Source organism: Lates calcarifer, linkage group LG12 (genome assembly GCF_001640805.2).
Source record: "Lates calcarifer isolate ASB-BC8 linkage group LG12, TLL_Latcal_v3, whole genome shotgun sequence".
In the NCBI taxonomy this organism is placed as follows: domain Eukaryota; kingdom Metazoa; phylum Chordata; class Actinopteri; family Centropomidae; genus Lates; species Lates calcarifer.
Genome location: NC_066844.1, coordinates 20,231,599 through 20,243,697, shown reverse-complemented (window position 1 = coordinate 20,243,697; position 12,099 = coordinate 20,231,599). Strand labels below are relative to the sequence as shown.

Sequence of the window (12,099 nt, the reverse complement as noted above, 5' to 3'; positions counted from 1 at the left end):
TTGGAACTATTTTCAGCTACTGTTGCACTAATGAGTATTTAGGGCAGCAGGACAACGTACGTGAGATTCAGACTTGAAATAAGCTACAGAACCCATGTTCAACATAAAATCAAAACATGTCATAGCATGGCTGGATTCACAGTCATTATGATTAGGGGGGAATCCTAAAGACTTTGGTGATCCCCTGACTTTTCCTACAGTTCCAGCCTGAGGCTTACATTTGTGTTATTTAGTGAAGTGTATCAAGTTAACTGTTAAACTGTCATAAAATTTTGTACTGATATTCATGTTCCCTCAGGATGACCTCTAATAACTGTACTGCCATCAGCAGGCCCTTTTTTCCAGCAGCTTTTTATTCAAAGCACCTCTGGCCTTAAGCACAGCCTCACAGGCCCTGATACAGAATAAGATATTTCAGGGTTTGGCTACACAGGAAAAACTTGTTAGTGGGATCAGTTCATTGTTGGTTTTCATGTAGGAAAAATATAGAATATTACCAGACTTAAGAAAAGTCTAGAAATTTTTTCCCCGTCAGCTAATACAGTGCAGGAAACAAAGCTTGTCTTTATTTAACACAGGACCTACTTTGCTACAGCTTGTTACATATTAATGATGTGATGAAAAGTGACCAAAAGTAGTCCCTCATCTCCTTTTCACTGAGTCTGTGTTCTTTTGTCACACATGGCGTTAATGTTGGCAACATCCTGGACCAGAGGAAGACGACACCGTCCCACTCTCAGCCGCAGCAGACTGCTGCAGCAACGACTGCATTCATCCGCTCGACACCCGATCCTACTGTACACCACGTACCGGTCATCTGGATTTTGGTGTTGGCAGACAGAGTGGAAAAAAGGGACAAGGGGAGAAAAGAGGAGGAGGCAATATGAAAGCTAGCTTGCATTGAGGTGTTCATTATGTTACAAGATGGCAGGAGTGCTGCCCAAGTCAGATATAATGGGAACAGCAGACGAGTACAGTTTCATAAGGAGGATTTAGATGAATGCAACAGCACAGAGAGTTCCTTAGGTTGTAACTAAAACTGTTTTTTTTTTTCATCTGGCCACAGAACTATCCACTGTGTTAATCCTTTTTGTCTTTCAGTGTGACTTTTCATTCTTTATGGTCACATATCCATGACAGGTCAGACACTTTGCCCATTCACGTTGCCCAAACCCCAAAATCAAAATACATCCCCCTGTCAATATATTTCATGTTTGAACTCGCTGTGTTCCTTGACACCATCTTTTTCCAAAAGTGGAAAGCTACCATCTGGAGCTGCCATTGGCCCCTTAACTTCTGACCTGTGCCCTGACATGCAACACTCAGCATTCAGGAACAAAGTGTAGCCTTACACCCTGCAGACATTATGTTCTAACCAGTAATATGTGGCTCACTTGTCATCAAGATTTGTTGCACAAACATGCCAAGCTCCATGTTTTACACTTTGCTTCTGCACCGTCTGCACATCTTGCCTCTGAAGAGGACATTTTCTTGTAACTCACTACATCTAATCAAGTACTTGTACTTCACTACAGTTAAGATTTAATTCATTAGACAACTATACACTGGTTACTCTGCAGAATAACAATTCATAAAACCAGTAATGTGCTTTCAGAAATTAATTCACCCATCAGTACATATAGTCAAAATAGACAGCTACAAGATTTCAAGGCTGATTCGTTTTCATTGTTAATGCATCAATAACAAGACTGAGAATCTTCAGTCATGCTAGCAGCTCTTTGAGGCTGAAACATGAGATGTGCTTAGAGCTAAATGCTAATGTCAGAGTGCTTATATGCTGCTAATATGATGATGAAGCTCATGGCTAGAGGAAAAGTCACCAGTCATTAGGCTTTATCCCCTGAGGACGATGAAAGTGTGAACAAAATTTTAATGGTAATAAATCTAGTAGTTGTTGTTATTTCAGTCTGGAACAACTTGGACAGAGCAACCACCTGCATGGCTAAAGATATATATACTTAAAGTGTATTTTGCTGTTAATGCTAAGCTACTTTTACTCAAAAAACTGTTTATAACTAATAAAAACTAATATCTGAATGTGTGGCCATAATGACAAATTAATTAAGCACATTGAAAGACAAAGATCAATAGATCAGAGAAGACTATTCCTTTTCGATAGCATAATTTTAATTCAGCAATTAAGTCGTGGGTTGCAGGACAGCTGTGCATACTGGTCTGTTAAAAAAGATATGTGTGTATGTGCATGTGTGTGTACAAGTTTTTATTACCTCTTTAGTACCTTTTCCGATGTAAACACCAACCTTGTCTGGACCAGTAGTCCTCATGGAGGACCAAAGCTGGGTCGTGATGAGGCAAAATGTAATTTCTGAGGTATTCAGGTTTAGGGGTAAGGTGTGAATTGAGCTAAGGTTAAGGTTAGGGTTAGGCTGTCCACAATAAATGGAAGTCAATGCAATGTCCTAAGAAGTATAGCTGTCTAAACTTGATTGTGTATGTGTGTCAGAGAGAGAGAAGGAGCAGCTGATTGCTGGAGAGGATATTGTTCCAGCGGGAGGAAAGCTAATAGGTTTGTTTGTGAGGATGCTGCACCTGTCGTTTATTGATGGACTGAGCTGTAAATAACTGTGAAGCTGTTTAATGCTCTGTGGGGGCTTCTGTGTTTCTTTATCCACTCTCCAATCTCCTCTATATGTTGTTATGTACACACAGGTGCTCACACTCTCCTGCAGATATTCATCTTGCTCATTTTCTGCAGCTCAGTGCAAAATCCCACAGTATGCCTCAGATAAAGGCAAAAATCTATGTGTTGGCGTGGTATTTAAGGTGAAAGTCTCATGTTCATCTAAACACACATTCATTTGTAGACGTACTGTATATTTGTGCAGCACCACTAGTATGTGTGTGGGTGTGTTGTCTAGTGTGGAAAACCCTCTATGAGTGTATTTATAGCTGGCCATTGTGGAGCCCATAGAAACCTCTGTAATTGGATCTGGTCTCACTCACTAAGAGAGAGTCCGGTGATAAATGAGTTGGCAGACGTCATTGCTCATGCCATCCATGTGATAACTGTACGCCCCACATCACCGTCTTGAGCTCTTAGTCCCCGCAGGATTAAATTCATAAGTGAATGGTGAGCCTGTTGAATTATCATTCTGGAGTGTGTGAGAGGAAGGGATGGTGGAAACCACTGTGCTCTGTGGACATTTAGTGGCTGATGTCCCTTTGGGTATTAACTTATATTTTGCATTTGAACCACTGATATCACATTTCAAAGCTTAAAATTATTAAGCTTATTAATCTCTATTTAAACAGACAAGTTGGAAGAAAGAGTTAAGATCACACCAGTTAAGTTTACAGTTTGTTTTTTTGCCTAAAAATAGTTCTATAATACAATGTATTTTGTTATGTTTTGTGCAGAATATGTACAAAGAATTTAAGTCTCTCTTTTATTTGTGGTCTTCCATAAGGGAATACAGTGCACTACTACTACTTTTTATTGGTGCACATTTAATGAATTCACACTGTGCCTGTTTGTGCCTGAAATCCTTTCACCTCTACAAACCTGTTCAATATGGAACAAGTAAATAAAATGTGTTTGGAGTAACACGGGTGAAAAGAAGGAAGAAGTACAAAGAGATCATCTTACACACCATAAACTGAAGGCATAGTTATAAATCTGCTGCTTTAAAAACTGATTACTGTAATAAAATATGAAGATGCTGCCTGAAAAGCACAGTTAGCAATAAAAATGTGATATCCTGTGTTCAATGTGTGCATGTGCGTTCATGTGTGTGTGTGTGTGTGTGTGTGCGCGTGCGTGTGTGCGTGTGTCTATGTTGGAAACTTCTCTCTGAGCAGCCGGAGAATATGAGAATGTTACAATTATAAAACAAGATTGACAGGATGGATAGTGTTGCACTGGCAGATGACAGTCCCCTGGCTGCATGCCTGGAAGTTATTCACAGCAACCCCCCCCCCTCACCCCTTCACCCCAACACACACACACATACACACACACACACACATACATGCACACTCACTTCAGAGAGCCCCAACACAGGGATCAAGTGCTAAGGGGTGGCGGTAGAAGAGGGGGGGCTGGTGGACAGGGTGTGGTGTGTGTGTGGAGGAAGGGGTTCAAGGTCAGAGCAAGCACATGGTGCAAACCAGCGAACACACACTTGCTCAGATGGGTGGTATAAGGCACAATATACATATAAATAACTGCATCATGTGACACTTTGCACTCTGCTACAAATGGATGCACACTCTTCAGCTGATAACTGTGTATTATATTTGTACCAGATTTACAACCATTATGAGAGGTGAACAGTTTTGAACACTTGCATCACATGACACTTGTCCTTGGATACTTGAGGAGCTGTTAAAAATAGGAATTAACATATAGACTTTCACACAGTGTAAGGACAGAGTGTGTGGCTACAGCTCTGACTACAGGGTCAGCAAGCAAATAATATGTTTAACAACACAACAAAATGATCTTAATGAGGCATTAAGCCACACACTGTGATCAGCCAAAAAGAAGGCGACAACAAAAATGGATCCTCTCGGATAGGAATTGACATGACAAAGACACGACTTTCCCAGTATCAGAGAGATGAAGGCTGTCCATCCTGAACACAGAAGAGTTACATAACCAGTCTGAAGCAGAAGGACCTGGCACCCTGCTGTGATCACAAGGTGGTGACTGTAAACTCAGCTGTCAGGGATTGACATTGAGGGCAAAAACTGCTGCTCCTCCTAAGTGGATGGATGGCATGGACGGTATTCTGCCACCCACGGGACTCCGCTTCCTTAATGTTGGCCTATTTTTAAATCGGTATCAGCCACATTCAGTGCCGAATGCCAACACTGATTGCCGAAAATGAAACACACACAATGAATATTCTCTGAGGACTAAACGTGACTAAACGTTTTCATGAGGAGCTCTGTTCGCAGTGGCTCTAGCTCAACATACCTGTCCTCAACTGCTGATGATCTTGCTTATTTTACCAGTTGAACCAAACTTATTTGAACCACAAATGGTTATAATCAATGTTTTCCACTGTAGTCCAGACTGAAGTAACTATTGAATGGATTTCCATGAAACTTTGTCCAGATGCTTATGGTTCTTAGATGATGAATACAACACCATCATTATAGCTTTGCTAGTTTTTCATCTAGCACCTCTATAAGGTTAATATATGTGGCTTTGACTCAAATATCTCAACAATTATTGGACAAATTGAAATCTGAACACATTCATGTTCTCCTCAGGATTAACCATAAGTTTTCATCTAGTACCATCAGGAAGTCAAAATTTTAATTTGTTTAATACTTTGGTTCATAAGCAAGTATCAGCTAAACTAATGCTTTTCCCATCTGCTTTGGGTGCACTTCATGTTTAGCGCTAGTTAGCAAATAGCATGCCAACATGTTAAATTAATTATAAGGCTAATCACACCTGATAAACAACATCAGCATGCTAAAATCAGAATTGGAATTTAGCTCAAAGCACTGCTGCGCCAAAAATACAGAATAAAAAAAAATTCAGCTCATTGTTTTCGTTCACTCTGATCACTCTCAGCAAATTTGTTTTCAGATGCACCAGGCAGCTGGTTTCAGCGAAAAAGCTCTAAAAACCCACTGTGCACTAAACCTGCTTGGCACCAAACAGCCGCAGATGCAGACAGAAGTAGCGACCACCTGGTGACCATAGTGACTGAAGAGGCAGATCCTTCACAGGCTGGTGAAGAAGAAAGCAGAGGTAGAAGAAGAGTGAATGCTACACACACACATTTCCAAATGAATGCTGATGGTGCTCTGTATGTACTGGATGTTAAAATAAGCCAACAGTAAGCTAATATTTAGTATCATGATGCCACACTGACACTATAAGGTGATTTGTCAGTGTTGTGTTTACAGTTTGTTACTCTGCCTCCAAGGAGCCAGAAATACATTCAAATTTTGATCTAAACAGCGATTACTACTGTAACTGCCTCCAAAGAAAACTGGTCTCTGGCCATATAACTCTATAATTCAAGCAACCATTGAAGACACTGTGGTCATGCCATCTGTATTTTTTCAGGGACTTTTGGGGGTTTTGTGGTTTTGTGTGGGGGTGTTACATTATGCAAGCGAAACTTACATTTGGATTTTACAGGCAGGTTCCAGTATTTGTAACTCAGCATATTTAAAACTGAGAACCATTAAGCCACAAAGCAAAACAAAACAAAGCAACAAAAAATGTGTATTTTGCAAATTCTGGATAAGGCTTTGAAACAACATTTAGAAATTCACCAAGGGAAATAAAATATACATGATCCAAATTATTAAACAGTGTCTCAAGGTTAAGGGTTGTATGTTTAATCTCAGAATATCAGCATTAAAAACAAAAGCTGAAGTGATACTAGGTTTACCTGGTTTCTTTTGGTGATTTATCCACATACACTATCACGAGGTAAATTTACAAACTAAAGGTCTGCCTGACCAGATCATATCTCTACCAAAGGTCGTGACTTTTATTTTGAAGGCAGCTTTGTCAAAACAGGAAGTGTTCTTTTGGCAGGGTTTACCTGGGATTGACGCAGGTGAATTCGCGTTTGCTGGGTCTGGGTAGAGGTACGTCATCATGTTAAAATGCGGATCTCGTGTGGTTTGGTCAAGGGGAGGTTACACAAACGCCACATCAACGCCTCTGTCAGTGTGTCTGTGTCTGCACTTCCTGGGAATGATCGATCAGTTTTACTGTGAGTAAACTTTATTTTTATTCATGAATCACAGGAGACGACCGTTCTCACATGATCGATGTCTCACACATGTAAAAGACGCGGAATACAAAATGAATTTCGCTTAAAGTTGAGCAAACAAAGGTAAAGTGTGAGTCGTAGTTTCCACATTACAGAGCAAAAATCACAGTTGTGACTCATGGTAAAGAAGGATAGAGGCTGTAACTAAACGTTTGAAAGCTGATTCTCTACTATTGTTCAAAAATATATGAACAAATAAGTCATGAAAAATAACGACAATGTTTACTCTCTCTTCAATGGTGGAGAAAAGGACGGGAATAAGAAAAGAAATGAGGGCAGAAGGACTCATTAATCTGAAGAGGCATCTCCATGCAGGCCACTTTATAAAGTATTACTGGAGAAGAAGCTGCTCGCCAAGCAGATCTCATGGGGCAGAGATTATCCAAGTTTTGATTTGATGGATGTGTTCAAGGAAACTTAGAATCATTTCTGTGTGACAACCAGAATAAAAACTGTTGCTGTAAATGGAAACAATATTGTTTGGGACAGAGTCAACTAAATGAGTTTTATGTAGCCTTTTCTTTGCATGCTCGTAACCTTGTGTCAGAGAGAAGACATGTTTGACTTTCTGGTCGACCTGTAACTTGTATCAGGATTGTCAGTAACTGTGTTACATAATCAATCTTTCTGGGACAGGCAGAAGTTAATTTTGTACATATGAAATGCAAAGTAACATGGTTCAGCTGCACTAAACTATTACCTAACACACAGAGTGTTGCTGTTTGTCTTGTCTTTTAGAAGTAACTTAAGCATTATGCCTTTTCAGAATGCAAATAAAAATTACACACCTGCGTGGTACTTCTTTCTATTAGCTAACAAATGATCTCAACTGTCTCAACCAATCATCTTTTATAACACTGTGTTTGTGCTCCTTTATATTAAAAACAGCGTGGCTCTTTCCTCTTTTGAGTTGAGGCTAAAAAAATACTCATGTAACAGTCTAACTGACAGACAGTAGGGTTCCTTTTCATACTAAAGGCGTTTCACTTCCCTGTTTGCAAAAGCTACTTCCTTATGTCTAACAGTCCCAGTGTTACATTAGTAAAGCATAATTTCCATTAGCTCAACAAGGAAGAAAGAGACTAGTCATAACTGTGGTTGGTAAAGACTCATCTCAAGGATGGATTTCACAGTCGCAAATTTGCTGTAGGCTGTGCTCAGTGAATGGGCTTTGAGTCTGGATTTAAATGCTGTGTCTGATTCCCTGACAATAACAGGAAGCCTGTTTGAGATGGAGGGGGCTTGGCAGGAGAAAGCTCTGAATCTAGCCTGTATAAGGAATGACAAGGAGTCCTGAATCCTTGCAGCAGAGCATGCAGACGGGTTAACGAGGGGTGAGTAGATCAGTACTGATGCAGAGTGGTAAGAGTAAGATCTAATTGTATTAATCTGCCTCAGACGGATATGTAATGGTTGGATATGTTTTTAACAAGACTGAGGTCAGGGCGTCTTGGTGGCCTCATGGTTTAGGATGCCGGACATCTTTATTGTTAAAAAAAAAAAAAAAAGGCCCTAAGTTACTGAAGGAACTTGCCCCTTGCATACAGCCAGAAAATGTAGCTTTCTTCATTTACAAATGATATATGAACATACATACAACACAGATAACACTGCACAAATTGGCATTTTCTGCACATACTACAATTTTCCATTGTAAATAGATTCCTCATTCATATCATCTGCCCCTGTATAATGTGTTGTGGTAATGGCTTTTGAATAGCTTGGTGATAAATGACAGGAAGAATGAGCTGAGAATCACACCAAATGCAGGTGCTATAGAGGAAGTGCTATAGAGTGTCAGGGTATTTGTGTATTAGTATTAAAGTAAAACATTACAAATTGCTGTGAAATTTTGCAGAGAAATTCAAGGGCCTAGAAGATAAATTGATTGGTTGATTGGTAGATTTACCTGCTGGCCGTCAGCCTGTTAGCATTATTATCACAAGCATGTTAGCATGTTAACGTCAGTGTTCAGCTCAAAGCACTGCTATGTTGAAGTAAAGCTAGCATGACTGCACACACTTCCCAGTTTGTCACCCATGTGTATATGCTACAGCTATATTTAAAACTGTACTATAAAGCCCAGTGTTAACTCCTCCGTGCTGTTTGCGAGCTGCAGATCCCTGAGCTGGTGAGATGGAGGAAGCGTACAGCGAACTGTACCAGCAGTTTCTTCGCCTGAGGTCACTTTGCCTGAGACAGGCAGCTCTGCTGCATCAACTCACAGCAGCCCTGCAGAAACAGCAAGGTGCACATAAATAAAACCTCATTCTAATGCTCATAAACATGTCTGTCATGAATCATTAAACACATCTAAAACTCCCTCTCTGCAGGAGCCTCTGTTCCTAATGGAGAGCTGAGTGATATGATGTCCATCCCTGTCCAGTGTACCCAGGAAATCCCTGTGTATTTCCGTGAAAAGCCTCAACCACTAACACAAAACCCTGCAGCACAGTGTGGCATCGACTGCCTCTCCAGCAACGTGGGGACTTTCTCTGATCTCCTCGCTGAAGATATGTCCAGGCTCTGTATGAATGCACCACATCGGAGAAAGGGGGATGGGGAGTTGGAGCTTAATGTTGCACCCCTGTTAACACTGGACTCCTCAAGGTGGCAAGGAGCCTCCTCCAATGAATTGAAAAATCCGGGGCCAGCAGATCATCCTGGTAGAGAGAGGACACGGCACACAGTGAGGGTAGGTGTCTTCAGCAGAAACAAATCCCAACCTGTGGCCACGGGTTTTCCCAACCTGTCCATTTTCTATGTAAGTCCTCACAAACTCCCTGTCCTGTATTCTGTGTTTGTGTCAGATGCCAATGTCAGACTGTCCCTCCCTGCTCGGTGACTTCTTGAGTCAGTCTGATGGGGTGCTGATGTCAGACATGGCACTGCAGTCTCACGTTTGTGACTTCTGCCAGGCAGTTTTCCCTGGAGACACAACCACCAGAGGAGAGTTCCTGCGACATCTCCACACCCACATCACCTAGACAGAGCTGATCCTGCTTCTCCTCCTAGCATATGAGTTATGTGTTCATATGATATGCTGTGGTAGAGCAGATAAACTCAGTTAACCCGATATCTGGAGCAACATTGAAATGGATCTACTCTAAATACAGCTTGCCTATGCCTGTGGTTTGTCTATGGGTGGACTGTGCAGATGCAAAATATTGTTTTTTTAAAGGCTTAGTTCACCCAAATTACAAAGATTTCTAACTTACATCCACAGTGCTAGTGTGTAGCCATGGTTTTATTCATCTGGGTTTTGAGATATCCCTCACTGGGTTATATTTCTCCACCCTAATACATGAGGTGAATAGATTTTCATTTGTGGTACTCACAGCATCACATAGAAAAAAATCCACAGCATCTCTTTGTGGTGGTTATTAGTGGTTATTCTGTTAATCTGGACACTCTATAGACCTTACTATAGAAAGTAATAGTAACCTAAACCAATCCAGACTTGGGCACATTACACCAAAGCTATCTGCATAACTAGATACCACAAGAGAAAACTGTTTAAGGGCCTCATATAGTAAAGGTGTCTCACAGAACAAAGATGATAGCATGAACTATTGTCCATAGACATTATTATAATTAAAATTTGCTGTCACTACATATTTCCTGAGAGATTATAAAAGGCATCTATACTTAATGGACACTGATTGTGATCCACCTCCAGATGTTTTAATGTAGCCAATGATTTTGCACCAGAAAATGCAAACTTTCTGCTTTGGGGACTGTAATGCCCAGACAACAAAAACACTGCTCTACAGTATAAGATTAATAGAGATTACAAGTGTTTGAAAAACACTCAGATCATGATGCCTTGCATGTAGCTAAACATATAAAAGTATGTTTGAGGGAGTAATAAAATATAAAGAGGGTCATTTATCGCATTCAGGCACAACTGGATTACTATTCTCCCTCTCAGTGTGAGAGTGACTGCAGTGTAGTCCAGGGATTTAGAAGGACACAAATCCTCTGCAGTGTATATTTGTGTTATTGATCAGTTAATAAGATAATGCAATAATGCCAGTTATGGACGGTGAGATAATGTCTTGTTTATGATGATTTATGAAATGGTTGAAATGGGTTCAATTGTCTCTTACCAGTGAATATTGAATATTTTTTAATTAACTGTAACTTTGATTGCCTTGTTTTTTTATACAAATTCCAACCAACATTTCTAATTTGTAGTGCTTAGTACGATTGTGGGGGTCTTGGCTGATCTGGCACCTTTTGAATGATATTCTCAAATATTCTACAAACTTTGATTTATTTAATCAGATTTATTAATGAGAGGGACTCTTCTTTATCTTTTATATTTGTATGCAGTGGGCAGTGCTTGTTGTGCAAATTCTACTAATTCCAATTCTTCTGATTTCACAAACAGCCAGTATACTGCTTTGTAAATGTTTGCAGTGGAGCATTAAACCAATCAGCTGTCTGTGGTACTGAAGAAAGAGCCTGGACTAAGAATAGACTCAAACATTTAGCTCCCTAATTAGTGGCGCTGACAGCTGATTGATGATGGTACCTCCTTTCATCTGTGGCCTCATTGACTGTTGCTCTCATAAACACAGTAAGGAAAACCAACTTGGACATAATTACTCGCATAAAATTAAAAAGCTCAAGGATCTTTAAAAACATAAACATCACCATTAACACCTGACCAAGTTTCTTTGGATTTTGGTTCAGTGGAGGAGGACATGTAATTCAGTAACACGTCATGCCTAATACCAGCATGCAAACATGCTCACAGTGACTAGTGACTAGCATGGTGATGTTTTATAGGTAAAATGTTTACAAAGTGGGACTGTCATTAGTCCCACTCTGACTAGTATTTGGTCAGAAATCATCCTCTGGGCACCATGAATGTGTGTAACTAATTTCATCACAGTCCATCTAATAGTATAAATATTTCAATAATAAAACCAAAAATATCAACCTCATGGTGGCGCTAGAGGAAAAATCAGGGGATCACTGAAGTCAGTTGGATTCATCCTCTGGGGACCATGAATGTCTTTCCAAAATGGCAATGGCAATTTATTAAAATAATAGGTGTTGCTCTCTATAGAGCCTTGGCTCATAATAGCAATGCTTAATTTAAACCTTTATTATTCAAACACATTATATCCTGATCTTTATGATTCACTGTTACACACACAGTAACTACAGTCAAATAAACTAAAAATCATTTGTGGTTTTGAGATCCTAAAGCTGAATTGCTTCAGGTTATCTGAGGTTTGGTTTGTGTGCCTTTATGTTCATGGTGTCTGTCTGAAAATGGAGTGAGTGAGGGAGTGTG

The 12,099-nt window shown here is 40.1% G+C and overlaps 1 protein-coding gene across 1 annotated transcript; it reads left to right on the top strand.

The window, feature by feature from the left end:
- The first annotated feature begins 6,571 nt into the window (after positions 1-6,571).
- On the top strand, positions 6,572-11,327 carry zgc:113184 (uncharacterized protein LOC553745 homolog). Its single transcript, XM_018699061.2, has 5 exons — positions 6,572-6,731; positions 8,009-8,125; positions 8,911-9,039; positions 9,125-9,486; positions 9,602-11,327. Exons 3-5 carry the CDS (start codon positions 8,928-8,930, stop codon positions 9,776-9,778), a joined length of 651 nt encoding a protein of 216 aa, XP_018554577.1. The 5' UTR covers positions 6,572-6,731; positions 8,009-8,125; positions 8,911-8,927; the 3' UTR covers positions 9,779-11,327.
- The last annotated feature ends 772 nt before the right edge of the window (positions 11,328-12,099 follow it).